This window comes from Astyanax mexicanus, chromosome 14, assembly GCF_023375975.1.
Source record: "Astyanax mexicanus isolate ESR-SI-001 chromosome 14, AstMex3_surface, whole genome shotgun sequence".
Lineage (NCBI taxonomy): Eukaryota > Metazoa > Chordata > Actinopteri > Characiformes > Acestrorhamphidae > Astyanax > Astyanax mexicanus.
Window position 1 is genome coordinate 270,120 of NC_064421.1, and position 27,366 is coordinate 297,485.

The window sequence follows — 27,366 nt, forward strand, 5'->3', positions numbered from 1 at the left end:
TTATTGGTAAATGCTGGATGAGATGCAGAACTGAAGCAGTAAATAAGGTTCAGGTGATCGTACCTTGCTGGAGTACGGTCCGGGTAAGAGCAGTTTAAGCGCTTGTCTCTTCAGCTCCAGCAGTCGGGCGGTGCAGTGTTCACACCACACGGTCCGGTCCCGGTCCGAGCCGGGCGAGCTGCCGCTGCCGGAGGCCGGAGAACCCGTCCCGAACCCAGGAGAACCACCTAGAGATCCAGGAGAACCGGTACCGATCCCGGGAGAGGTGGGGACGGGGGAGCCGGAGAAGGAGCTGGGGGAGGACGTCCCGGAGCAGGGGGAGGGGGTTCCGGATGAGCTCGGAAACGACCCGGCCCCCTCCGGCGCCGGCCGGCCCACTCGTGACTCCTCGCACGCCCGCCGGTACCAGGCCTCCGGAGAGAACGAGGCGGATTTGGTGGGGGAGCCATCCGTCATCTGCTTAAAACATAAAAACATATAAACGTTAAACATTTACTGTAATCACAGACTCTACTGCAGTTCTGTTACAACTGTTTAAACTGATTATTAAAGGAGAACTCTGGTGTAAAATGTACTTTTATTGTAGTTAAACATGATAAAAAGTTCTTATCTTTGATGAATAGCACACCTCCGTTCTCCCACAGATGTTCTAACACTACTAGCTTCAGCTCCGAGTGCCACCATCACTGTACTGATAATGACATAGACATATATATACATAGACTCCACATAGCATAGCAGTCGGCGCCAGGAGGCAGGCTATGCAGAGTCTATGTATATATATGTCTGTTATTATCAGTACAGTGATGGTGGTGCTCGGAGCTGAAGCTAGTAGTATTATGGGATGTAAACAGTGGTGTTTAATAAGCTTCTTCTGCACTTTTTAAGTTATTAATGCCTGGTTTTAAATGTCAGGACTCTCCAGATTCTAGTAAGGAGGTGTGGAGCTACTTTGAGCTGGATAACGGTGTAAAAAGTGATTTATCAGGGTAAATCTCTGAACGCTGTGGGAGAACGGAGGTGAGCTATTCATCAAAGATAAGAACTTTTATCATATTTTACTACAATAAAAGAACATTTTACACCAGAGTTCTACTTTAAGACCCAGAACAAATATCACAACCTGTTTAATGTGCTGATCAGTTGGTCTCATATAATCATTGGCTGTAAGCCATAATCAATAATCAACAATAAAATAAATAAATGCTTAAAATAGATCACTCACATTTTCAACTGAATTACTTTTGCACTAATATTAATCTATTTAAAAGTGAATCTTTACAACCACAGATAAGAAACGCATTTAGATCCTTATAGAACATCTAGAATAAAGCCTCCCCAGGTCTATACTGAAAAATCCAAGATATTAACTCTGATTTCATGAGAAATGTTGTAGAGAAGCAGAAGTTATATAAGTTTGGCCATATAATGCAGTTATATAATGTACAGTCATGTGAAAAAACATTTTTCAGCTTCATTTGAGCAGAATTATATAAGCTTATATAACTAAAACACATAAAACTACCAAAAAATACAAATACCAATATATTTCTTTTGTACATATATTGTAAAATATATTGAACAATATAATCTCTGTTTGTTATAATCACTGGGTCACGTTTTAATCCTGTTCTCTGTGTTTTTTTCTGTCTCCTGCATGTAGCCTGTGTGTTCCTCCCGTGTCTGTGTTCATTTGTAACTCCGCCCCCTTGTTACCTGTCTCTGGGTGTTTCCTGTTTACTGTTCACTTCTGTATTTATAAGCCCCTTTGTTTCTGTGTTCCCTTGACGGTTCTTGTAAGTTTTTACGTCGGTTAGATTGCTGTTCCTTGTCTCAGTTGTCTCTCAATTCTTTGCTTAGTTATTTTCTTCATGTGTGTTTGTTTATCTGCTTTTGTGTTTATTTGCTTTCTTTATTATTAAATATTACCTGCATTTGCATTCGACACATTGCATCGTCAAAAAAGGGTCACCACCTGAATTTAGCAGGTAAGATCCTCCTATTGAATAATAATAATAATAATAATAATAATAATTACTGCATCTGTGATTAATATGTTTCATCTGCAACAAGTTATTATTTAACCCGAACTGATGCAGGGAGTAGCTTCTCATTCGTTAAACCATGTTTAGTGAAATAGTACAAATGGTACATAAACAGCACTAGAACTCGGCGATATGTTGGTTAATAGTGAAAGTAAGAGCTTTACCCACTTTCACACACTGCAGTGAAGAGAACTGAAGAGATTAAAGGGATTAAACAGCGCTGTGTGTGTGTCTTTAAGAAAAAACTCTTATCATAGAGAAGAATCAGATAAATCAGCTTCAGTTTAGTAGAGAGAGGAAAGATCTGACTCTGGATCAGTGGAAGAAGAAGATCATGTGAAGATCTGATGAGTCCAGATTTACCCAGAGTTCCAGAGTGATGGAGCTTCAGGGTATGAAGAGAAACGGTTGTAGGAGAAAGTGATTTTACCCATCATGCCTAGAGAGGGGCTATGATCTAGGGGTGTTGTGATTGGTCAGGTCTAGGTTCAGCAGTGTTATGAGCCCAAATAATGTCACAACAATAGACAAATACAGTCTGCTTAAGCCACTAAAAAAACACACAAAAAATATGTTTTTCCCTTTGCTCTACAAATGGAGAAAGTTCAGCACTGTTGCTGCTACTCTGCCTAGGTGTGGTAAAGTCCTGTAAAGATGACTGCAAGAGCACAGCACATGCAGAATGATCAATGAGGTGAGGAAGAATCCTAGAGTGTCAGCTGAAGACTTACAGAAATCTCTGGCACATGCTCACATTTTTGTTGACAAATCAATAAATACAATAAGAAAAAACATTAAACAAGAATGGAGTTGATGGGAGGACACCACGGAGAAAGACACTACTGACCAAAAAAAACACAAAAAGCTGCACGTTTAAAGTTTACAAAAAAAAGAGCACCTGGATGTTCCACAGTTCCACTACTGGCTAAATATACTGTGGACAGATGAAACTGAAATTGAGTTGTTTGGAAGGAAAACACACAATACTATGTGTGGAGAATGGAGAAAGGCACACCAGCACACCATCATCAAAACCTCATCCTAACTGTGAAACATGGTGGAGGGAGCATCATGGTTTGGGGCTGCTTTGGTGTCTCAGGTTCTGGACGGATTTTGCCGTCATCAACGGAAAAATGAATTCCCAAGTTTACCAGGTTTACATTTTGCAGTAAAACTGAAGACCATCTGTCTCCAACTGAAGCTCAACAGAGGATGGATGATGCAACAGAACAACGACCCAAAACACAGAAATAAATCAACAACCGAACGACTTCAACAGAAGAAAATAAATAAATACTCCTTCTGGAGAGTCCTGACCTCCTGAACCCAACTGAGATGCTGCAGCATCATGAGCTCAAGAGAGAGATTCACACCAGATATCCCATAATATTATAGCTGAACTGAAACAGTTTAGTGAAGAGGAATGATCCAGAATTCCTCCTGACCGTTCTGCAGGTCTGATCTGCAGCTACAGGAAACCATTGGTTGAGGTTTTTGCTGCTAAAGGAGGATCAACCAGTTATTAAATCCAAAGATTCACATACTTTTATTTACTCTCACTGTGAATATTAACCTGCTGTGTTCAATAAAATCATGCAAATATATATAATATTGTTTGTGTGGTTTTAGTTTAATCAGACTGTGTTTGTCTATTGTTGTGATTTAGATGAAGATTTAATCACCAATTTATGCAGAAATACAAGTATAATCCCAAAGAGTTCACACACTCTTTCCTGAAACTGTATGTGCTCTGTAAATAAAGCTGCTTTAATAATATTTAATAATATTTAATAATATTTAATAATATTTAATAATATTTAATACTCTCTCTGTAATAACGCTTCTGTCTCTGGGGTGGAACTCTCATGAGTATATCTCAGTCCCTTTTGTTTGAGAACAGAACTGATCCAGATTCCCCTGCACACACACACACACACACACACACACACACACACTCATTATTATAAGCAGTTGAGTTATGATAGTGTGTAGAACATCACTCAGACCTTCAGCACTGTTTTATATTTCTATATCTACACTTTATACCTGCACTCTATATCTACACTCTATATCTACACTCTATATCTACACTCTATATCTACACTCTATATCTACACTCTATATCTACACTCTATATCTACACTCTATATCTACACTCTATATCTACACTCTATATCTACACTCTATACCTGCACTCTATACCTGCACTCTATATCTACACTCTATATCTACACTTTATACCTGCACTCTATATCTACACTCTATACCTGCACTCTATACCTGCACTCTATATCTACACTCTATATCTACACTTTATACCTGCACTCTATATCTACACTCTATACCTGCACTCTATATCTACACTCTATATCTACACTCTATATCTACACTCTATATCTACACTCTATATCTACACTCTATATCTACACTCTATATCTACACTCTATATCTACACTCTATACCTGCACTCTATACCTGCACTCTATATCTACACTCTATATCTACACTTTATACCTGCACTCTATATCTACACTCTATACCTGCACTCTATATCTACACTCTATACCTGCACTCTATATCTACACTCTATATCTACACTCTATACCTGCACTCTATACCTGCACTCTATACCTGCACTCTATATCTACACTCTATACCTGCACTCTATACCTGCACTCTATACCTGCACTCTATATCTACACTCTATATCTACACTCTATACCTGCACTCTATACCTGCACTCTATATCTACACTCTATACCTGCACTCTATACCTGCACTCTATACCTGCACTCTATACCTGCACTCTATATCTACACTCTATACCTGCACTCTATACCTGCACTCTATACCTGCACTCTATATCTACACTCTATATCTACACTCTATACCTGCACTCTATACCTGCACTCTATACCTGCACTCTATATCTACACTCTATACCTGCACTCTATACCTGCACTCTATACCTGCACTCTATATCTACACTCTATACCTGCACTCTATACCTGCACTCTATACCTGCACTCTATATCTACACTCTATACCTGCACTCTATATCTACACTCTATATCTACACTCTATATCTACACTCTATATCTACACTCTATATCTACACTCTATACCTGCACTCTATATCTACACTCTATACCTGCACTCTATATCTACACTCTATATCTACACTCTATATCTACACTCTATATCTACACTCTATACCTGCACTCTATATCTACACTCTATATCTACACTCTATACCTGCACTCTATATCTACACTCTATATCTACACTCTATACCTGCACTCTATACCTGCACTCTATACCTGCACTCTATATCTACACTCTATATCTACACTCTATACCTGCACTCTATACCTGCACTCTATATCTACACTCTATATCTACACTCTATATCTACACTCTATATCTACACTCTATATCTACACTCTATATCTACACTCTATACCTGCACTCTATATCTACACTCTATACCTGCACTCTATATCTACACTCTATACCTACACTCTATACCTGCACTCTATATCTACACTCTATACCTGCACTCTATATCTACACTCTATACCTGCACTCTATATCTACACTCTATATCTACACTCTATACCTGCACTCTATATCTACACTCTATACCTACACTCTATATCTACACTCTATATCTACACTCTATACCTGCACTCTATACCTGCACTCTATATCTACACTCTATATCTACACTCTATACCTGCACTCTATACCTGCACTCTATACCTGCACTCTATATCTACACTCTATACCTACACTCTATACCTGCACTCTATATCTACACTCTATACCTGCACTCTATATCTACACTCTATACCTGCACTCTATACCTGCACTCTATATCTACACTCTATATCTACACTCTATACCTGCACTCTATATCTACACTCTATACCTGCACTCTATATCTACACTCTATATCTACACTCTATACCTGCACTCTATATCTACACTCTATATCTACACTCTATACCTGCACTCTATACCTGCACTCTATATCTACACTCTATATCTACACTCTATACCTGCACTCTATACCTGCACTCTATATCTACACTCTATATCTACACTCTATACCTGCACTCTATACCTGCACTCTATATCTACACTCTATATCTACACTCTATACCTGCACTCTATATCTACACTCTATATCTACACTCTATACCTGCACTCTATACCTGCACTCTATATCTACACTCTATATCTACACTCTATACCTGCACTCTATACCTGCACTCTATATCTACACTCTATATCTACACTCTATACCTGCACTCTATATCTACACTCTATATAGGAGATTTACAGGAGGAGGAAAAACCTTTTATTACAGGTGATTTTGGAGCATTTCTAATAACCATTTAAATTGATGCACAAGATATTATTTCCTTTATATTTTATTAATATTGTTTTAGAAGTAGTAAGCAGCTGCTTCAGCCTTACAGCGCTTTTTATATTAAACACAATGTAAACATAATCTCATTATATTTCAGTTAGATATATGTATAATATGGAAATCAGGTTTTACATTAAAACATAATTCAATTAATATTATTAATCCCAGCACTATATATGTATATACTATATATATATATATATATATATAGAGAGAGAGAGAGAGATTTATAAAGATTATCCTGTTCAGTTGGGTAGCTGGGGTTTGTACAGCTAGGGTTGGGCAGCTTGGGTTGGGTAGTTGGGGTTGGTAGGGCTGATGTTGGGTCGCAGCCAGATGAGTGAAGAATTTGAAGGTCAGTGTTTCTATAAAGAATCTCAGGGTGTTGAGTGTGGGTTGGGTAGCTGGGTTTGGTAAGGCTGGTGTTGGGTAGCTGGTGTTGGGTAGCTGGTGTTGGGTAGCTGGTGTTGGTATAGCTGGTGTTGGTATAGCTGGTGTTGGTATAGCTGGTGTTGGGTAGCAGGTAGAGTAGTGAGGTGTTTGCAGGTCAGTGTTTCAATAAAAATCTCAGGGTGTGTGTTGGTGTGTCGAGTGTGTGTGCTGAGTGTGTGTTGAGTGTGTGTTGGTGTGCTGAGTGTGTGTTGAGTGTGTGCTAAGTTTGTAGCATGTATGTTGGTGTGTTGAGTGTGTGTGTGCTGAGTGTGTGTTGAGTGTGTGTTGGTGTGCTGAGTGTGTGTTGGTGTGTTGAGTGTGTGTTGAGTGTGTGTTGGTGTGCTGAGTGTGTGTTGAGTGTGTGTTGGTGTGCTGAGTGTGTGTTGAGTGTGTGTTGGTGTGCTGAGTGTGTGTTGAGTGTGTGTTGGTGTGCTGAGTGTGTGTTGGTGTGCTGAGTGTGTGTTGGTGTGCTGAGTGTGAGTTGAGTGTGTGCTGAGCGTGTGTTGGTGTGCTGAGTGTGTGTTGGTGTGCTGAGTGTGAGTTGAGTGTGTGCTGAGTGTGTGTTGAGTGTGTGTTGGTGTGCTGAGTGTGTGTTGAGTGTGTGTTGGTGTGCTGAGTGTGTGTTGGTGTGCTGAGTGTGTGTTGGTGTGCTGAGTGTGAGTTGAGTGTGTGCTGAGCGTGTGTTGGTGTGCTGAGTGTGTGTTGGTGTGCTGAGTGTGAGTTGAGTGTGTGCTGAGTGTGTGTTGAGTGTGTGTTGGTGTGCTGAGTGTGTGTTGAGTGTGTGTTGGTGTGCTGAGTGTGTGTTGAGTGTGTGTTGGTGTGTTGAGTGTGTGTTGAGTGTGTGTTGGTGTGCTGAGTGTGTGTTGGTGTGCTGAGTGTGTGTTGGTGTGTTGAGTGTGTGTTGAGTGTGTGTTGGTGTGCTGAGTGTGTGTTGAGTGTGTGTTGGTGTGCTGAGTGTGAGTTGAGTGTGTGCTGAGTGTGTGTTGAGTGTGTGTTGGTGTGCTGAGTGTGTGTTGAGTGTGTGTTGGTGTGCTGAGTGTGTGTTGAGTGTGTGTTGGTGTGTTGAGTGTGTGTTGGTGTGCTGAGTGTGTGTTGGTGTGCTGAGTGTGTGTTGGTGTGTTGAGTGTGTGTTGGTGTGCTGAGTGTGTGTTGAGTGTGTGTTGGTGTGCTGAGTGTGTGTTGAGTGTGTGTTGGTGTGCTGAGTGTGTGTTGGTGTGCTGAGTGTGTGTTGGTGTGCTGAGTGTGAGTTGAGTGTGTGCTGAGCGTGTGTTGGTGTGCTAAGTGTGAGTTGAGTGTGTGCTGAGTGTTTGTTGGTGTGCTGAGTGTGAGTTGAGTGTGTGCTGAGTGTGTGTTGAGTGTGTGTTGGTGTGCTGAGTGTGTGTGCTGAGTGTGAGTTGAGTGTGTGCTGAGTGTGTGTTGAGTGTGTGTTGGTGTGCTGAGTGTGAGTTGAGTGTGTGCTGAGTGTGTGTTGAGTGTGTGTTGGTGTGCTGAGTGTGTGTGCTGAGTGTGTGTTGAGTGTGTGTTGGTGTGCTGAGTGTGAGTTTAGTGTGTGCTGAGTGTGTGTTGAGTGTGTGTTGGTGTGCTGAGTGTGTGTGCTGAGTGTGTGTTGAGTGTGTGTTGGTGTGCTGAGTGTGAGTTGAGTGTGTGCTGAGTGTGTGTTGAGTGTGTGTTGGTGTGCTGAGTGTGTGTTGAGTGTGTGTTGGTGTGCTGAGTGTGAGTTGAGTGTGTGCTGAGTGTGTGTTGAGTGTGTGTTGGTGTGCTGAGTGTGTGTTGGTGTGCTGAGTGTGAGTTGAGTGTGTGCTGAGTGTGTGTTGAGTGTGTGTTGGTGTGCTGAGTGTGTGTTGGTGTGCTGAGTGTGTGTTGAGTGTGTGTTGGTGTGCTGAGTGTGAGTTGAGTGTGTGCTGAGTGTGTGTTGAGTGTGTGTTGGTGTGCTGAGTGTGAGTTGAGTGTGTGCTGAGTGTGTGTTGGTGTGCTGAGTGTGTGTTGGTGTGCTGAGTGTGAGTTGAGTGTGTGCTGAGTGTGTGTTGAGTGTGTGTTGGTGTGCTGAGTGTGAGTTGAGTGTGTGCTGAGTGTGTGTTGAGTGTGTGTTGGTGTGCTGAGTGTGTGTGCTGAGTGTGTGTTGAGTGTGTGTTGGTGTGCTGAGTGTGAGTTGAGTGTGTGCTGAGTGTGTGTTGAGTGTGTGTTGGTGTGCTGAGTGTGTGTTGAGTGTGTGTTGGTGTGCTGAGTGAGTTGAGTGTGTGCTGAGTGTGTGTTGAGTGTGTGTTGGTGTGCTGAGTGTGTGTTGAGTGTGTGTTGGTGTGCTGAGTGTGTGTGCTGAGTGTGTGTTGAGTGTGTGTTGAGTGTGTGTTGAGTGTGTGTTGGTGTGCTGAGTGTGTGTTGAGTGTGTGTTGGTGTGCTGAGTGTGAGTTGAGTGTGTGCTGAGTGTGTGTTGAGTGTGTGTTGGTGTGCTGAGTGTGTGTTGAGTGTGTGTTGGTGTGCTGAGTGTGTGTTGAGTGTGTGTTGGTGTGCTGAGTGTGTGTTGGTGTGCTGAATGTGCGTTGAGTGTGTGTTGGTGTGCTGAGTGTGTGTTGAGTGTGTGTTGGTGTGCTGAATGTGTGTTGAGTGTGTGTTGGTGTGCTGAGTGTGTGTTGAGTGTGTGTTGGTGTGCTGAGTGTGTGTTGAGTGTGTGTTGGTGTGCTGAGTGTGTGTTGAGTGTGTGTTGGTGTGCTGAGTGTGTGTTGAGTGTGTGTTGGTGTGTTGAGTGTGTGTTGAGTGTGTGTTGGTGTGCTGAGTGTGTGTTGGTGTGCTGAGTGTGTGTTGGTGTGTTGAGTGTGTGTTGAGTGTGTGTTGGTGTGCTGAGTGTGTGTTGAGTGTGTGTTGGTGTGCTGAGTGTGAGTTGAGTGTGTGCTGAGTGTGTGTTGAGTGTGTGTTGGTGTGCTGAGTGTGTGTTGAGTGTGTGTTGGTGTGCTGAGTGTGTTGAGTGTGTGTTGGTGTGTTGAGTGTGTGTTGAGTGTGTGTTGGTGTGCTGAGTGTGTGTTGGTGTGCTGAGTGTGTGTTGGTGTGTTGAGTGTGTGTTGAGTGTGTGTTGGTGTGCTGAGTGTGTGTTGAGTGTGTGTTGGTGTGCTGAGTGTGTGTTGAGTGTGTGTTGGTGTGCTGAGTGTGTGTTGGTGTGCTGAGTGTGTGTTGGTGTGCTGAGTGTGAGTTGAGTGTGTGCTGAGCGTGTGTTGGTGTGCTGAGTGTGAGTTGAGTGTGTGCTGAGTGTTTGTTGGTGTGCTGAGTGTGTGTTGGTGTGCTGAGTGTGAGTTGAGTGTGTGCTGAGCGTGTGTTGGTGTGCTGAGTGTGAGTTGAGTGTGTGCTGAGTGTGTGTTGAGTGTGTGTTGGTGTGCTGAGTGTGTGTGCTGAGTGTGTGTTGAGTGTGTGCTGAGTGTGTGTTGAGTGTGTGTTGGTGTGCTGAGTGTGAGTTGAGTGTGTGCTGAGTGTGTGTTGAGTGTGTGTTGGTGTGCTGAGTGTGTGTGCTGAGTGTGTGTTGAGTGTGTGTTGGTGTGCTGAGTGTGAGTTGAGTGTGTGCTGAGTGTGTGTTGAGTGTGTGTTGGTGTGCTGAGTGTGTGTGCTGAGTGTGTGTTGAGTGTGTGTTGGTGTGCTGAGTGTGAGTTGAGTGTGTGCTGAGTGTGTGTTGAGTGTGTGTTGGTGTGCTGAGTGTGTGTTGAGTGTGTGTTGGTGTGCTGAGTGTGAGTTGAGTGTGTGCTGAGTGTGTGTTGAGTGTGTGTTGGTGTGCTGAGTGTGTGTTGAGTGTGTGTTGGTGTGCTGAGTGTGAGTTGAGTGTGTGCTGAGTGTGTGTTGAGTGTGTGTTGGTGTGCTGAGTGTGTGTTGAGTGTGTGTTGGTGTGCTGAGTGTGTGTTGAGTGTGTGTTGGTGTGCTGAGTGTGAGTTGAGTGTGTGCTGAGTGTGTGTTGAGTGTGTGTTGGTGTGCTGAGTGTGAGTTGAGTGTGTGCTGAGTGTGTGTTGGTGTGCTGAGTGTGTGTTGGTGTGCTGAGTGTGAGTTGAGTGTGTGCTGAGTGTGTGTTGAGTGTGTGTTGGTGTGCTGAGTGTGAGTTGAGTGTGTGCTGAGTGTGTGTTGAGTGTGTGTTGGTGTGCTGAGTGTGTGTGCTGAGTGTGTGTTGAGTGTGTGTTGGTGTGCTGAGTGTGAGTTGAGTGTGTGCTGAGTGTGTGTTGAGTGTGTGTTGGTGTGCTGAGTGTGTGTTGAGTGTGTGTTGGTGTGCTGAGTGTGAGTTGAGTGTGTGCTGAGTGTGTGTTGAGTGTGTGTTGGTGTGCTGAGTGTGTGTTGAGTGTGTGTTGGTGTGCTGAGTGTGTGTGCTGAGTGTGTGTTGAGTGTGTGTTGAGTGTGTGTTGGTGTGCTGAGTGTGTGTTGAGTGTGTGTTGGTGTGCTGAGTGTGAGTTGAGTGTGTGCTGAGTGTGTGTTGAGTGTGTGTTGGTGTGCTGAGTGTGTGTTGAGTGTGTGTTGGTGTGCTGAGTGTGTGTTGAGTGTGTGTTGGTGTGCTGAGTGTGTGTTGGTGTGCTGAATGTGCGTTGAGTGTGTGTTGGTGTGCTGAGTGTGTGTTGAGTGTGTGTTGGTGTGCTGAATGTGTGTTGAGTGTGTGTTGGTGTGCTGAGTGTGTGTTGAGTGTGTGTTGGTGTGCGGAGTGTGTGTTGAGTGTGTGTTGGTGTGCTGAATGTGTGCTGAGTGTGTGTTGGTGTGCTGAGTGTGTGTTGGTGTGCTGAGTGTGTGTTGAGTGTGTGTTGGTGTGCTGAGTGTGAGTTGAGTGTGTGCTGAGTGTGTGTTGAGTGTGTGTTGGTGTGCTGAGTGTGTGTTGAGTGTGTGTTGGTGTGCTGAATGTGTGCTGAGTGTGTGTTGAGTGTGTGTTGAGTGTGTGTTGGTGTGCTGAGTGTGTTTAGAGTTTGTTAAACGTGTGTTTAGGGTTAATAACTGACTGTAAAGCAGAAAATAAGTTTATAGTTTATTAAATCAGGTTAATATAAAATATAATTGAGTTATTAATTACTAACTTTCCAGTATTACCTCCCACAGTGGACAGTGCAGTACAGTACAGTACAGGAGGGTAATGGTGGAGACCGGCAGCGTATGTCCATGCGGTCTGACAAGCAGAAACCACATCCAGGTTCACTACAGGAGACCCCGCCCACATATCCCACAGCTCAGTGCAGCGCTAATGAACTTTGATGGGACATGCCAAAAGTCACGGGACCTCCTGTACCTGTTTCTGTCCTATCACCTGAGTATTTACAAAAACATATAACCAAAGTTCTCCGGGTAACTATAGTGATTATGGGTATTTAGTAGGTGTGTATTAGAGTGTATATGGGTCTAACCAGGGGTTCACTTAATTTTGCACAAGATTTCAAACACACTCTCACACACACACACACACACACACACACTCACACACCCTCACTATGTGATGAGTACAGTAGTATGCGGGGCTGTGTGTTGAATCAGAACCTGGTTCTGGTGTTGGTGTAGGTGTTGCTGGTTCTGGTGTTGGTTCTGGTGTTGGTGTAGGTGTTGATGTTGGTTCTGGTGTTGATGTTGGTTCTGGTGTTGATGTTGGTTCTGGTGTTGGTTCTGGTGTTGGTTCTGGTGTTGGTGTTGGTTCTGGTGTTGATGTTGGTTCTGGTGTTGGTTCTGGTGTTGATGTTGGTTCTGGTGTTGGTTCTGGTGTTGGTGTAGGTGTTGGTTCTGGTGTTGGTTCTGGTGTTGATGTTGGTTCTGGTGTTGGTTCTGGTGTTGGTGTAGGTGTTGGTTCTGGTGTTGATGTTGGTTCTGGTGTTGGTTCTGGTGTAGGTGTTGGTGGTTCTGGACTCACCCCGTGTTTTCTGCTCCTGGTTCCGCTCCTCTCTTTGGATCCAGTTAAAGAAGTCATAGTGCAGCAGAACCTCCTCACACACTCTGCATAATCCTCACAAACCCCATCCGAACCAGAACCCGCGCAGCCCCCCGACAGCACCCGCGCAGCCCCCCTACAGAACACGCGCAGCCCCCCTACAGAACCCGCGCAGCCCCCCGACAGCACCCGCGCAGCCCCCGCCGGTCCGCTGCTGCTCCTCTCTCAGCTCCTCCGGAACCTGCTACTCTCCTCTACAGCCAGCGCTCCACATCTGCCCCGAGCCACGCCCCCTCAACCCTGCAGCCAATAGCGAGCCCATACATGAGTCAGAGCCGCGGGGGCGTGGCCTGCTACTCACAGACAGACAGTTACTATAGCAATAACAGATATTTATAATAATACATATAATAATTAATATCAGCTATATATAACAAATATCAGAGAAAGAGAGAGAGAGAGAGATGGAGAGAGAGTGAGAGACAGAGAAAGAGAGAGAGAGGTAGAGACAGAGAAAGAGAGAGTTAGAGAGGAATAAAGAAAGAGAGAGGTAGAAACAGAGAAAGAGAGAGAGAGGTATAGAGAAAGAGAGAGTGAGAGAGAGATAAAGAAAGAGAGAGAGAGATGGAGAGAGAGCTAGAGAGGAATAAAGAAAGAGAGAGAGAGATGCAGAGAGAGTTAGAGAGGAATAAAGAAAGAGAAAGGTAGAGAGAGAGAGTGAGAGAGATGGAGAGAGGGTTAGAAAGGAATAAAGAGAGAGGTAGAGAGAGAGGTAGAGACAGAGAAAGAGAGAGAGAGGTAGAGACAGAGAAAGAGAGAGAGAGGTATAGGGAAAGAGAAAGAGAGAGAGAGGTAGAGAGAGAGAGCTTTGCTTTTCACAGCTTCTCTCTAACACAGGCTAACAGCGCCATCTACCGACACCACTGATCTCCTGCAGCTCATTACAGGAACCAGCGCTAAATCCCCGGATGAACCTGAAGAAAAGTACCTTTAGAAACACTGTACAGTAAATCCACACTGTTCTCAGATCAGGTGGCTCCTCCCACCACTTACTGACAGACAGGTTCGTCATTCCTGCTGCCGGCAAAATATGAACCTTCAGTAAAATCAACAGAACAGTAACAGAATATAGAGAGATGTTTATATTAAATACTTGTCTGACTATCAGCGCTGCTAACAGTTTAATACTGCAGTGTTTTAATGGGCTGATAATCTGGATCTACGTATACTGTAATATATTATACTACTAGAAATAAGAAAATCTGTTTTAGATTGTTTTAGAACTGTTTATCGTATTTAATCACACTGATATAATATAATATACTGGTTCTGTCTTATGTGATCTTGTTGCTCACTGTACAGAATCAGAATCAGAATCAGAATCAGTCTTTATTGGCCAGATATTTTCAAACATACAAGGAATTAGTGTTTAGTTACAGTAGTTTACAGTGCACCATAACTAACAACATTACACAGTGACAGGTACACACATCTACCTATTTATGCTTGTTTATGGTTATAAATTAAGTTGTAAATACTGTAAAAACAAACATTAATAAGCACTTGAATAGAACAACAGTGAAAATACCTTTTTTTAAACATATCTAAAAAAAATAATATAGAAAGTCAGTTTAGTCATTTAATATGCTATTATAGCTAACTGAATAAAGTTACTAAGAAAAATGTTAATGCTGACTGACTGATTGATTGATAAGGCAAAATAAGATAAGCTTCCAGTAAGATCTGAGGTTTAAGAGTATAAATGAATGTGAAATCTCTATTTGGTACATGGCAGACCACTGATGTCTTTTCTATGTATGTGTTGTAACTGCTTATTAATATTTAATAACCTTTAATAAACCCTTCATAAAGGAGCCTTATTTTAAAGTGGCAAAGGATATAGTGCAGAGTAATTTCTCTATATAAATAAATAGAAGGACACAGAAGATCACGGTGAACAGAGTGAGACAGGATGTCTTGGATATGGACGGTGTTCTGGGTGTAACAGACTGTATTCCGAAATGTGTTTTAGTGTTTAATGGTTCAGGAGTGTGATGACCCGTGGGAAGAAGCTATTCTTAAACCTCAGTTTAAAGCTGAAACTCTGCCCTGAAGGAAGACGCTGGAACAGGTGATGTTCAGGTGTGACGGATCAGAGATGATGTTCTCTGCACGATTCTGGGTTCTGGAGGTGTGCAGATCTGGTAGCTTCACACCGATGGTCACAGGAGAGGAAAAGGTACGACAGGTACGACAGGTACGACAGGTGAGCTCCACACTGAGACGCACTTTCTCCTTCAGTGTACAAACAAATCAGAGAAACATGAGAAATGTTTATAAACTGATTTAAAGAAAAAATAACACAAATATAAAAAATACAAATCACTCTGGAGAAGGACACACACATTAGTTACAAATGTTATGTATGTTGTTGTTAATTGTTTTTTACGATTTGGCAACACTGTAACTTACAATTATGCTAATGAAATTCCACTGAACTGAATAGAATTGAAGAAAAAGAGACAGACAGAGAGAGAGAAAAAGGGAAATTTAGATGAACAGAGCTTCTCTAACACAGGCTCACAGCGCCATCTACCGACTCTACTGAGCTCCTAAAATACTGAGATTCTAAATCAGAGGGAGGAAAATACAGAGAATAAGATAGATAGATGTATAAATCAGTGTATTACAGAGTAAAAAATAAAGGTTGATTGATTGACTCCTAAATAATCAAATACCAGGAATTATGGCTTTACTGGCGTCAGTTTCACACAACTGATTTAAACTAAATTTAAGTCTTATTATTTTTATTATTGTGTAACACAAATCTATTAGAAACTGCAAACTACTTTTCTAAATAGCCACTTATGCATTTAGCTAAATAGTTTAATTTAACTACAAGTAGGTAGCTAACCGCAGTAGATTTTTCTAACTATATGTGTGTGTGTAATAAAATGACACACATTGTAAAACCGCCACTCACCGCTAAAGCAAATACTTAAAATCTTATTACAGTATTTTATCTTATTTATGTCTCATTTGGAATAATAGGTCATTTTTGACCAGTGTGTGTACATTAAAATAAGTAATACATTAATATAAAAACATTTTTGTTCATAAAATATTAAAGTAAAAACGAAAATAAGGATCAGTGGTTATCAAATTAAAATTAAAAGATATTTAAAGAATAGTAGGAATTTTTTAAATTATAAAATAAACCGATTTTAAAATATAAGGAAACGTGTCACGTGTGTGTTTACAAAGCAGAGCGGAAGTAGAGGGCGTGTCCGAATTCACTCGGGATGTTTATCCCCTACCTAGTGCACTACTGATACTGAGGGCGAAGTCCTGTGTGTGTGCGCGTGTGTATATATATATAGTGTGTTTGTGTGTGTGAGAGAGAGTCTGTTCCAAGCTTTAATTATATATTTTTAATAATACATATTAAATACGGCACGCATATGTATGCGCAAACACTGCGCAGCGTGGGTCGCCCTCACGCATGCGCACTAGTCAGCTGCTGCGTCGCGCGAGCGTGACGTAATTGGTTCGCGCCGGGAGCCAGGGTCACAGCAACGGCACGCGGAGTCCGTCAGTGTCCTCCTCACTATCATCTTCACTATCATCATCTTCATCATCACTGTCCTCACCTGCGGAGCGGTGTTCTTCAGCACAGGTGAGTGCAGGTGAGCTGTGTGCAGGTGTGCGCGCGCGTGCTGAGCGCGTGTATGGTTACTGTTAGAGTGATTTGATAACCGGTCACACGTGATTCTGCAGGAATTATCCGGTACAGTTTGAAAATAAACCGGTTTAATTTAAATACAGAACCTTCTAGAACCTCCGATCTGATCCGATTCCAGACTGTTACTTTAGATCAGAACCTCAGATCCGGTTAAACTCCTGCAACTCAGTTCAGTTCTGTTTACACTACCTGTCTAATGAAATCTCACACCTGGATTTAATTAAGCTAAACGGTAAGCTCCTCCATATTGGATCATATTAATAATTGCTGCATGAGTGATTAATATGTTTAATCTGTAAGCAGTTATTATTGAATCCTAACTGATGCAGGGAGTAGCTTCTCATTCATTAAACAGCCCTGTAGAAAGACTCCTCTCTGCTTGTGGAAGGAAGGGTCAGCTGGTTGTTAAGAGTCAGGTGTCTTTACTGTGTTTAATGTTGACAAATCACCATGTTTAAAGCATGAAAAACCATGTTAAATAAAAAACGTTTGTAGAACAAAGTCCAGGTAAATCCTGAAAGGTAAAGTGCAATTTTACTGTGACTCCAGTGTTTTTTAAATAATGATTAGCTTGCTAGTTTAACAGAAAATAAAATTACTGTACTAACGTACTGAAATAAATATAATAATAATTTAAAAAATATATTTTATTGTTATTAAATATATAATAATAACTATTATTTTGATATTTAGGACTAAAGCTTAGTGGTATAGTGCTCTAACCCCCCCACACCTCCCCAAAACACATTTTTCTAAAAGCCATAATGACTGTAACGCTCTATTAAAATGTTAATGTTCCTAAATTTGGGATGCACTGTAGGCGCTAGGTTAACAGACTGCTGGTGTTAATGGAGATAGCTAGCGGCTAACTAGCAATGCTAACTATATTAAATTAAATATTTAGTTAAATATTTAATTAAATATGCTTAATAATTCTGTTAATAAAAACTTTAAGGCTGTTCTTTACTGTATAGTTGTTTATTTTTGCAGTGTACATGCAGTACTAAATATTGTGTTCTTTAGTATTTTGGTAGATTCTTTGTTTTTTGTACTGATTTTGACTGTGTGTGTGTGTGTGTGTTAGGTGGAGATCAGCAGGTGATTGGCTGAGGGAACAGTAATAAGAGGAGGAGCTGTTTTATTGCAGGACGCTGTAGCAGATCAGACTCTTTATGGTAAATTTAATCTCTTATATTTACCTGTGTTATAATTACTGATATAGAAGATATATAAAGTTGTAAATGTAGATCAGAGGTACAAAAACACAACAGAACAGATAACTGCAGTAAAAGTGATTATTAGTATTGGAATATCATTTTTAGTTTTGCATTTTTTGCAGTGAAAAATAAACATTATTAATGTTAAATTTAAATGAGATAAATTCAATAAGTAGCTAAATTGGGTTTGTTCTTATTTAAGGTTAAAATCCTGATGTAACACAAATAAAGTATAACTTAAATTAACATTTTGTAATAGAAATCAGGTCAGAACTAGTTAAATGAAATGTAAAACCTTTAATAAAGTGTTTAAATGGTTATGTGTCCTGTAGTGATGATCTCAGGATGATCAGTATTTGTCATTTACGAACTTTGTTAATAATTATAATATAAATAATATAAAATATAAAATAATAAGAAAATCTTAATAATTGGCTCTTTTGGATTAATTCTGTTTAAAATACCCGATATTCCTCATTTCTAACTCTTTATTTTAAGCCATTTTTATTTGCTAAAGTATTTTATTTCATTACAGCTAAACAAATCATTTAGAAGTTCATTTATTTCAGTAATTTAATTTAAAAAGTGTAGTAGAAAAACTTCACCATTCTTCACCATCCTCTCCACTCTTCCTCCAGACTCTGAAACCTTGATTTCCAATTGAAATGTAAATTTTATTGATTTACGGATTAATAATAGTTCGGAAGTCATAAAGTAGAAGTTCTTTCTTTTCTTTAGAGAAATTACAGATGAAGTCAGAGAGCGGTGAGTTCTGTTTCTACACCTTCAAATAAAGACTCTTAGAAACTGGAGAAAAAAAACTGCTACAGGAAGACGTCTGGCTGACCCACATGGAATCAGCAGCTTTAGCCTTTAGCTCAGATTAACATGATTAAGAACTGAGTCTCAGTTTCAGCAGAGAAGAGAAGAATTAGAGTTAATCTGACAGGAGGAGAAGAACTGCAGTAATAAAGTCATTAATACGATAAAGATTAAATAATAAAGCAGTTGCTGCACTACTAAACTATATTGGGGTGTTCTAAAACTTTTAACTGGTAGATTAAATTAAATAAAGTAAAAAATTATATAGTTAATCAGAATTAACACACAGTCTGAACTCAGCAGGAAGGCTGATGCAGTTGATTGACAGGTTTTCTCTTGTCCCTCTGCAGGAGCCGTAGCTCCGCCCCTCAGTATGGCGGTGAGTGGCGGGTGGCGGCTGCTGTCGCTGGCCGTGTGCGGTGCGCGAGTGCCGGGTCGCTCTGCTCCGGTCCGGGTTTTCTCCTCTTCCTCTCGGGTTTACTCCTCGGACTCGTTTCCCTCGGCTCAGTGGCGAGTCTCGGGGGGAGGAGCCAAGGCGTGCTCCCCGGTAGGCGGAGCTCAGAGGAACCTCTCGGCGGTTGCCGTGGCGCTGCAGGGCCAGCGCCGCCCCCTCAGCAGGTGTGAGCTGCTGGACCTGGGCAGTGAGGAGGAGAACACGCGCAGAGCGCTCACCTGTAAACGCCTGAGGAGATTCATCATCGACCCCAACCTCGCACGACTCGTCACCGACCACCTGTCACATGACCTGGAGGACACCAACGCCGTCATCTTCGAGGTGAACCCAGGTACGACTCCACCGCCCTGACCAATCAAATCACATCATTACAATCCACCTCTGAACACACATTCAGTCTGTCCGTTAGGGACCGCTGAGTCTATAGTGAGTCTATAGTGAGTCTATAGTGAGTCTATAGTGAGTCTATAGTGAGTCATTGGTCTATATTGAATCTATAGTGAGTCTGGTGAGTCTGTGGTCTATAGTAAGTCTGTGGTGAGTCATTGGTCTATAGTGAGTTTGTGGTGAGTCATTGGTCTACAGTAGGTCTATAGTGAGTCTATAGTGAGTCATTGGTCTATATTGAATCTATAGTGAGTCTGGTGAGTCTGTGGTCTATAGTAAGTCTGTGGTGAGTCATTGGTCTATAGTGAGTCTGTGGTGAGTCATTGGTCTACAGTGAGTCTATAGTGAGTATGTGGTCTATAGTAGGTCTATAGTGAGTCTGTGGTGAGTCATTGGTCTATAGTAGGTATATAGTGAGTCTACAGTGAGTCTGTGGTCTATAGTAGGTCTATAGTGAATCTATAGTGAGTCTGTGGTCTATAGTAGGTCTATAGTGAATCTATAGTGAGTCTGTGGTCTATCGTAGGTCTATAGTGAGTCTGTGGTCTATAGTGAATCTATAGTGAGTCTGTGGTCTATAGTGAGTCTGTGGTCTATCGTAGGTCTGTAGTGAGTCTGTGGTCTATAGTGAGTCTATAGTGAGTCTGTGGTCTATAGTGAGTCTATAGTGACTCTGTGGTCTATAGTGAGTCTATAGTGAGTCTGTGGTCTATAGTGAGTCTATAGTGACTCTGTGGTCTATAGTGAGTCTATAGTGAGTCTGGTTCTGATTGTTTTTTTTCCGCAGGTCCTGGAGTGTTGACCCGAATGTTACTGAACTGCGGGGCTCAGAGGGTGGTGGCGCTAGAGTGCGATAAATCCTTCCTACCGGACCTGCAGGTAAGAGTGGACCACTGGGTACAGCACAGCAACCACCTAGCAAGTTCACACCAACCACCAACTACTCAGTGTCCAATAACACTGCAGCTTCCTGCAACAACACTGAGAACACTGAAACACTGTGTAGAAACCTTATAGCAACCACCATCATTACTCTAGCAACCATTATTAACACCTTATCAACTGACATCAACACTCTAGCAACCACAATCAATACCCTAGCAACCACAATCAACACTCTAGCAACCACAATCAACACCCTAGGAAGCGCCATCAACACTCTAGCAACCAGCATCAACACTCCAGCAACCGCCAACGACACTCTAGCAAGCGCCATCAACACCCTAGGAAGCGCCATCAACACCCTAGCAACCGCCATCAACACCCTAGCAACCACCATCACAATCATGCTCACTGATGTGTGATAAAAAATGAACGGCAGTAAATTCAGTTCCACCTCCTGTTCAGTAAAGATTGAGATGTTCTTAGTTCTGATTGGCTCTGTATCTGATGTGGGCGTGTTCTATAGAGGGGTATAAACTCTGGTATTGATTATTGATCAGGTTGATGAGAGGAACAGTGTTCTGAGTGCTGATTGGCTCTGTGTCTGATGTAGGCGTGGTCTATAGAGGGGTATAAACCCCGGTATTGATTATTGATCAGATTGATGAGAGGAACAGTTTCCTGAGTGCTGATTGGTCTCTGTATGTCTGTGTTTATGCTGCAGGTTCTGGAGGGAGATCTGGACGGTCAGCTGGAGGTTCTGCACTGTGATTTCTTTAAGCTGGATCCGATTGGTCAGGGCAGCATGAAGCTCCCAGCCATGTACTCCAACAAGCTCTTCAGCCAACTCGGCATCACCGCGGTGCCCTGGACCTCAGGTCAGAACCACTGATCTGATCACTGTGTTAAATTACTGATATCACAGCCCCACTGCTCAACACAGGCTGTTTAATTTAGTTAAAGGAGGAGAACTCTGGTGAATAGCACACCTCCGTTCTCCCACAGCGTTCAGAGATCCAGAAATTACAGTTTCTCCAAAACACCCTTCAGACTGGGAGATATGGAGCATAATTTACCCTGATAAATCACTTTTTACACCGTTATCCAGCTCAAAGTAGCTCCACACCTCCTTACTAGAATCCGGAGAGCCCTGACATTTAAAACCAGGCATTAATAACTTAAAAAGTGCAGAAGAAGCTTATTAAACACCACTGTTTACATCCCATAATACTACTAGCTTCAGCTCCGAGCGCCACCATCACTGTACTGATAATAATATATATAGACATATACATATAAATAGACTCTGCATAGCGTAGCAGCATGTGCCAGTAGGTGGGCTATGTGGAGTCTATGTATATACATATCTATGTTATTATCAGTACAGTGATGGCAGTGCTCGGAGCTGAAGTGATTTATCAGGGTAAATTATGCCCCGTATCTCCCAGTCTGAAGGGTGTTTGTTGGATAAACTGTTAAAATTTCTGGATCTCTGAACGCTGTGGGAGAACGGAGGTGAGCTATTCATCAAAGATAAGAACTTTTATCATGTTTTACTACAATAAAAGAACATTTTACACCAGAGTTCTCCTTTAAATATAGAGAGAAACTAGCAGTTTTTAAAATCCTAAATAATGAAATGAAATTATTATAAATGATGTAATGTGTGTGTGTGTGTGTGTGTGTGTGTAGATGTTCCGGTGAAGGTTGTGGGGATGTTCTCTCAGAGGAATGAGAGGAACATGTTGTGGAAGTTGGTTTATGCTCTGTTTGAGCGTCAGTCCATCTTCCGCTACGGACGAGTCGAGCTCATCATGTTCATCAGCGAGAAGAATTACAGTGTGAGTCTCCGCCCCTAACCCCGCCCCAACACCTAACCCCGCCTCCACACATAGCCCCGCCCCCACTCATAACCCCGCCCCATGCCTAACCCCACCTCCACACCTAACCCTGCCCCCCAAACCTGCACCAAAAAAACAGGCATTTATAATTATCCAGATTGATTTGTAGATACAGACAGGTACATAAAAAGGCAAGTAGATAGACATGTGGATATGAAGAGGGACAGGTAGGTAGATAGACAGAGAAGTAGACAGACAGGCAATGGATGAAGTACACAGACACACAGGCAAAAAGAGAGATCGGTAGGCAGACAGACATGTAGACCGACTAACTATTAGACAGATATACAGATAGACAAGTAAACAGACAGACAGATAAATGTGTGTGTGTGTGTGTGTGTTGTAGAGGATAACGGCGAGGGAGGGGAAGTACAGGGATTATCGGGCTCTCAGTGTTCTGTTCCAGATGTCCTGTGAGGTCCAGCTGCTGCACCAGGTGAGTCACCTGCACACCTGAGACACATATATATATTCATATATATATTCAGCTATATAATCAGGTATATTCATGTATATTTAGATATATTTAGATATATTTGAGTATATTTAGATATATGTATATATATTGAGGTATATTTAGGTATATTCAAGAATATTTATATATATATTGAGGTATATTTGAGTATATTTAGATATATTTATGTATATTGAGGTATGTTTAAATATGTTCAGGTATGTTTGAGTATATTTATATATGTTCAGGTATGTTTGAGTATATTTATATATATTTAGGTTTATTTTGGTATATTTAGATATCTTTATATATATTGATGTATATTTAGGTATATTTATATATATTTATATATATTGAGGTATATTTATATATATTTATATATATATTGATGTATATTTAGATATCTTTATATATATTTATATATATTGATGTATATTTAGGTATGTTCAGGGTCTCAGAGTAAATAATAATCTCTCTCTCCTCTCAGGTGCCGTGGTCCTCTTTCCTCACCACGTCTAAGAGCAAAAACGGAAATGTGTCTAAAAGCACCGTGAGTCTACACCCACAACCACACCTATAACCTCACCTACACCTGCACCCTCACCTACACCCTCACCTACACCCTCACCTACACCCACAACCACACCTATAACCTCACCTACACCTGCACCCTCACCTACACCCTCACCTACACCCTCACCTACACCCACAACCACACCCTCACCTACACCCACACCCTCACCTGCACCCTCACCTGCACCCTCACCTGCACCCTCACCGTCACCCTCACCTACACCCTCACCTACACCCTCACCTACACCCTCACCTACACCCGCACCTACACCCACACCCTCACCTACACCCTCACCCTCACCCTCACCTACACCCTCACCCTCACCTACACCCGCACCCTCACCTACACCCGCACCCTCACCTACACCCGCACCCTCACCTACACCCTCACCCACACCTACACCCGCACCTACACCCATAATACATTTTGCAAAACAATAAAAAATAAATATGTATATAAAATGTAATTTTTTTGTGTGTTTCTCTCTGTGTGTGTGTGTCTGTGTGTGTGTGTCTGTGTGTGTGTTGTAGACGGTTCCGAATGATCACATGTGTTTGGTACGGGTGACGCCGCGTGCGGATCTCTTCAGTTCGGGGATTACTCAGTTTAACAGCAGCACTCTGATGATGATGGTGAAACAGTGTCTTATCCGGAGAGCAGCGCCCCTCGCAGACAAACTCAAGTACGATTATACCTGAGACTATATACCTGAGAGATTATATACCTGAGATTATATACCTGAGATTATACACCTGAGATTATACACCTGAGATTATATACCTGAGATTATATACCTGAGATTATATACCTGAGATTATATACCTGAGATTATATACCTGAAATTATATACCTGAGATTATATACCTGAGATTATATACCTGAGACTATATACCTGAGACTATATACCTGAGACTATATACCTGAGAGATTATATACCTGAGAGATTATATACCTGAGAGATTATATACCTGAGAGATTATATACCTGAGAGATTATATACCTGAGAGATTATATACCTGAGAGATTATACACCTGAGAGATTATACACCTGAGATTATACACCTGAGATTATACACCTGAGACTATACACCTGAGATTATATACCTGAGATTATATACCTGAGATTATATACCTGAGATTATATACCTGAGAGATTATATACCTGAGAGATTATATACCTGAGACTATATACCTGAGACTATATACCTGAGACTATATACCTGAGATTATATACCTGAGAGATTATATACCTGAGAGATTATATACCTGAGAGATTATATACCTGAGAGATTATATACCTGAGAGATTATATACCTGAGATTATATACCTGAGATTATATACCTGAGATTATATACCTGAGAGATTATATACCTGAGATTATATACCTGAGATTATATACCTGAGATTATATACCTGAGATTATATACCTGAGATTATATAACGGAGAGAATATACCGGAGAGATTATCACTGAGATTATACCTGAGATTAAGCCAATTTAAATTCCCCATTGGCCTGAACCTCTTAGACACGGAACCCCAAATATGGGCATAAACAACATGGTGCCGACTACAAAATGACCCCATGACCTCAGTGGTCTATTTCTCTTTTTTATTTTTACAACTTTTTGCTGCTTAAGACAAAGATTCATGTTGACCATTCACATTGTTCTTATTTTACACAATGATATTTACCAGGTTATAGACAATATTAATATATATATATTTTTTTATATAGCAATTGGTGCCCGACAGTATACCGAAGGAGAATTTAGAACCGGTATGCATTTTAACATACAGCCATACCACTAGAGGCGCTGCAGAGCGCTGTGTAGAACAGCACCATGCTAGCCAGTTAGCATAACAGGCTAACACATTGGACTGACGTAGCTCAGCTCTGTGGAGTCAGACTCTGATCTTGCTCTGTCCTGCCTGGAGAGAAATGAGAACAGCACTTTATCTGAGGAGCTCCTGCTGCTGTTCCTCACTGTATGAGAATCATAAACTCTGCTGATCTTTCTGATGTTGTGATGATGTGATGTTATGATGTGATGTTCTGACGGTTGTGGTGGTGTTTGTGCTGCAGTGCGTGGAGTCCGGGCTGTGCGGCGGAGCTGCTGTTGGGGGCGGGGCTGAGTGAGGAGGTGATGGTGGGGGACGTGTCTCCGGATCAGTACCGGCGTCTGTTTGAGCTGATGGAGCTCTCGGATCAGTTCTCTCAGAGCTGGCTCTACACCGAGATCCTGGAGAACACCTGCAAACAGGGATACGCCAGGGAGTAAAACCGACCCGGGGGGAGGAGCCAGGGGGAGGAGCCGGCGGGAGGAGCGGGGGGAGGAGCCGGGCTGGCGGTTCTGAAACATGCTGAAAGTGATGGACTGCTTACCTTCAGCTCCTCTGGGTTTCCACATCTGCACTGTGCTCTGCTGAAACAGCGGAGGTGGTCATAATGTTCTGCTTGCTTGGGTTTTTATACACTGTCCATAAAACATACAAAATATGCATCTCTAAACTAGTGCTGTTCACAGAAGAAAGCAGAAATATCCTGTATTTTGAATGTAAATCAATACATATATATACAGCTCTTTAAAAAATGAAGAGAGCACTTCTTCAGTTTCTGAATCAGTTTGTCTGATTTTGCTATTTATAGGTTTATGTTTGAGTAAAATGAACATTGTTGTTTTATTCTATAAACTACAGACAACATTTCTCCCAAATTACAAATAAAAATATTCTCATTTAGAGCATTTATTTACAGAAAATGAGAAATGACTGAAATAACAAAAAAGATGCAGAGCTTTCAGACCTCAAATAATGCAAAGAAAACAAGTTCATATTCATAAAGTTTTAAGAGTTCAGAAATAATCAATATTTGGTGGAATAATCCTGGTTGGTTTTTAATCACAGTTTTAATTTCATGCATCTTGGCATCATGTTCTTCTCCTCCACCAGTCTTACACACTGCTTTTGGATAACTTTATGCTGCTTTACTCCTGGTGTAAAAATTCAAGCAGTTCAGTTTGGTGGTTTGATGGTTTGTGATCATCCATCTTACCTCAATTTGGTAAAATCAAAGGAAATCATCATTTTTAAGTGCTCTCTTATTTTTTTCAGAGCTGTATATAAAACACTAGTTTATTTCAAGCTCTTTTAGAGCATTTCTATTGGTCCGTTCATCCGGTACAATTTACAGAGAGTACAGAGCAGCTGCAGCGCTGAGGATAATGGTTGTACAGGGTTTTACAGACGTTGTACAGCGGAGATAAGAGTTTATAACAGAAGTTCAGAATGATGAGACGAGTGTGAACGGATTAGTGTGTGTTTATACTGAGTGTGTGTCATATCCTCAGAGTATACAATAAGAAGATGATGCTTCATATTTAATAGATTTATTAATTCATAAATCTACTGAAATACACTAGTTACTGTTCGCTGCCTCAGTAAAATCTCAGTTCTGTTCTCTGTTTTCTCACACAGCTGATATTATATTTAATTATATCTGTAGAAATCCACTTCAGCAGTGTCTTTATCATCATGTTACGTCAGGAATTTTAGATGAACATGTTTTTTGTGTCTTTATTTGCTTTTTTCATTAATTTATAAGTGAATATAAATGCCTTATAAAATAATAAAATGTATAATAAAAATGTATATAGTGTGTGATTTTCATTTTTTGCATCATAATTTATTTGTGTTTGTTATTTATTTATGTTTTTTAAGATTAAAACTGTATGTTAATTATGTTACAATTTTAAAACAAAATAATACACAAATAGAAAAGAAGAAAATCAACATATTAACTTATCCAGTCTGTTTACAGCAATATATCCCATAATAATAATGTTAATCAGCTGTAAGATGATCCGGTTCTGCAGGTTTTAGATCAGATTTTAAAATAAAGGAAAGTGTCTGATCTCTCAGCCCCGCCCTGCAGTTTAGCCCCACCCTTTTCTCTATAAATAACACTGTGAACATTATATCACTCTTTTTCAGTGAATATTTAAAGATTTTATATTGAATAGTTATTTGTGTAATATATTATTAATATAATAATAGTTGTAACAGTTTGTTTCTGTTATTTGTTGTTAATAAATCTTAAATTTAAGAAATGTTAATATAAAATATATATAATAATAAACATTAGTAATATAATGTTATATTCTTA

General features: G+C 41.1%; 2 protein-coding genes across 7 annotated transcripts in view; one reads left to right on the plus strand and one right to left on the minus strand.

Moving 5' to 3' along the window:
* The window catches only part of kif26ba (kinesin family member 26Ba), a 94,982-nt gene extending 82,042 nt beyond the window's left edge, over positions 1–12,940 (minus strand). For all 5 annotated transcript variants that reach the window (XM_049463477.1, XM_049463476.1, XM_049463475.1 and 2 more), the window contains exons 1-2: positions 12,752–12,940; positions 64–456 (exon numbers count right to left, since the gene is read on the minus strand). In XM_049463477.1, coding sequence (XP_049319434.1) covers positions 64–456; positions 12,752–12,808 — 450 coding nt within the window. In that variant the 5' untranslated portion in view covers positions 12,809–12,940. The remainder of the gene's footprint in view (positions 1–63; positions 457–12,751) is intronic.
* A 3,360-nt stretch (positions 12,941–16,300) lies between these two features.
* Positions 16,301–26,852, plus strand: tfb2m (transcription factor B2, mitochondrial). 2 transcript variants are annotated; one of them, XM_049463484.1, is made up of 10 exons: positions 16,301–16,455; positions 17,596–17,686; positions 18,901–19,335; positions 20,179–20,270; positions 20,998–21,151; positions 21,966–22,114; positions 22,521–22,610; positions 23,116–23,178; positions 23,733–23,884; positions 25,288–26,852. In XM_049463484.1, the coding sequence occupies exons 3-10, from the start codon at positions 18,924–18,926 to the stop codon at positions 25,481–25,483; spliced, it is 1,308 nt and encodes a 435-aa protein (XP_049319441.1). In that variant the 5' UTR covers positions 16,301–16,455; positions 17,596–17,686; positions 18,901–18,923; the 3' UTR covers positions 25,484–26,852. The 2 variants fall into 2 exon arrangements, with proteins under 2 accessions (XP_049319441.1, XP_049319440.1); XM_049463483.1 differs by having other exon boundaries at positions 16,301–16,445.
* The last annotated feature ends 514 nt before the right edge of the window (positions 26,853–27,366 follow it).

What these genes read in the sequence shown, in the direction of transcription:
- tfb2m (XM_049463484.1), top strand. Translation starts at nt 18,924, where the DNA reads ATGGCGGTGAGTGGCGGGTGGCGGCTGCTGTCGCTGGCCGTGTGCGGT. An exon ending in TCAGCGAGAAGAATTACAGT is followed by an intron (nt 22,115 to 22,520) that starts GTGAGTCTCCGC and finishes TGTGTGTTGTAG; the next exon opens with AGGATAACGGCGAGGGAGGG. An exon ending in GAAATGTGTCTAAAAGCACC is followed by an intron (nt 23,179 to 23,732) that starts GTGAGTCTACAC and finishes TGTGTGTTGTAG; the next exon opens with ACGGTTCCGAATGATCACAT.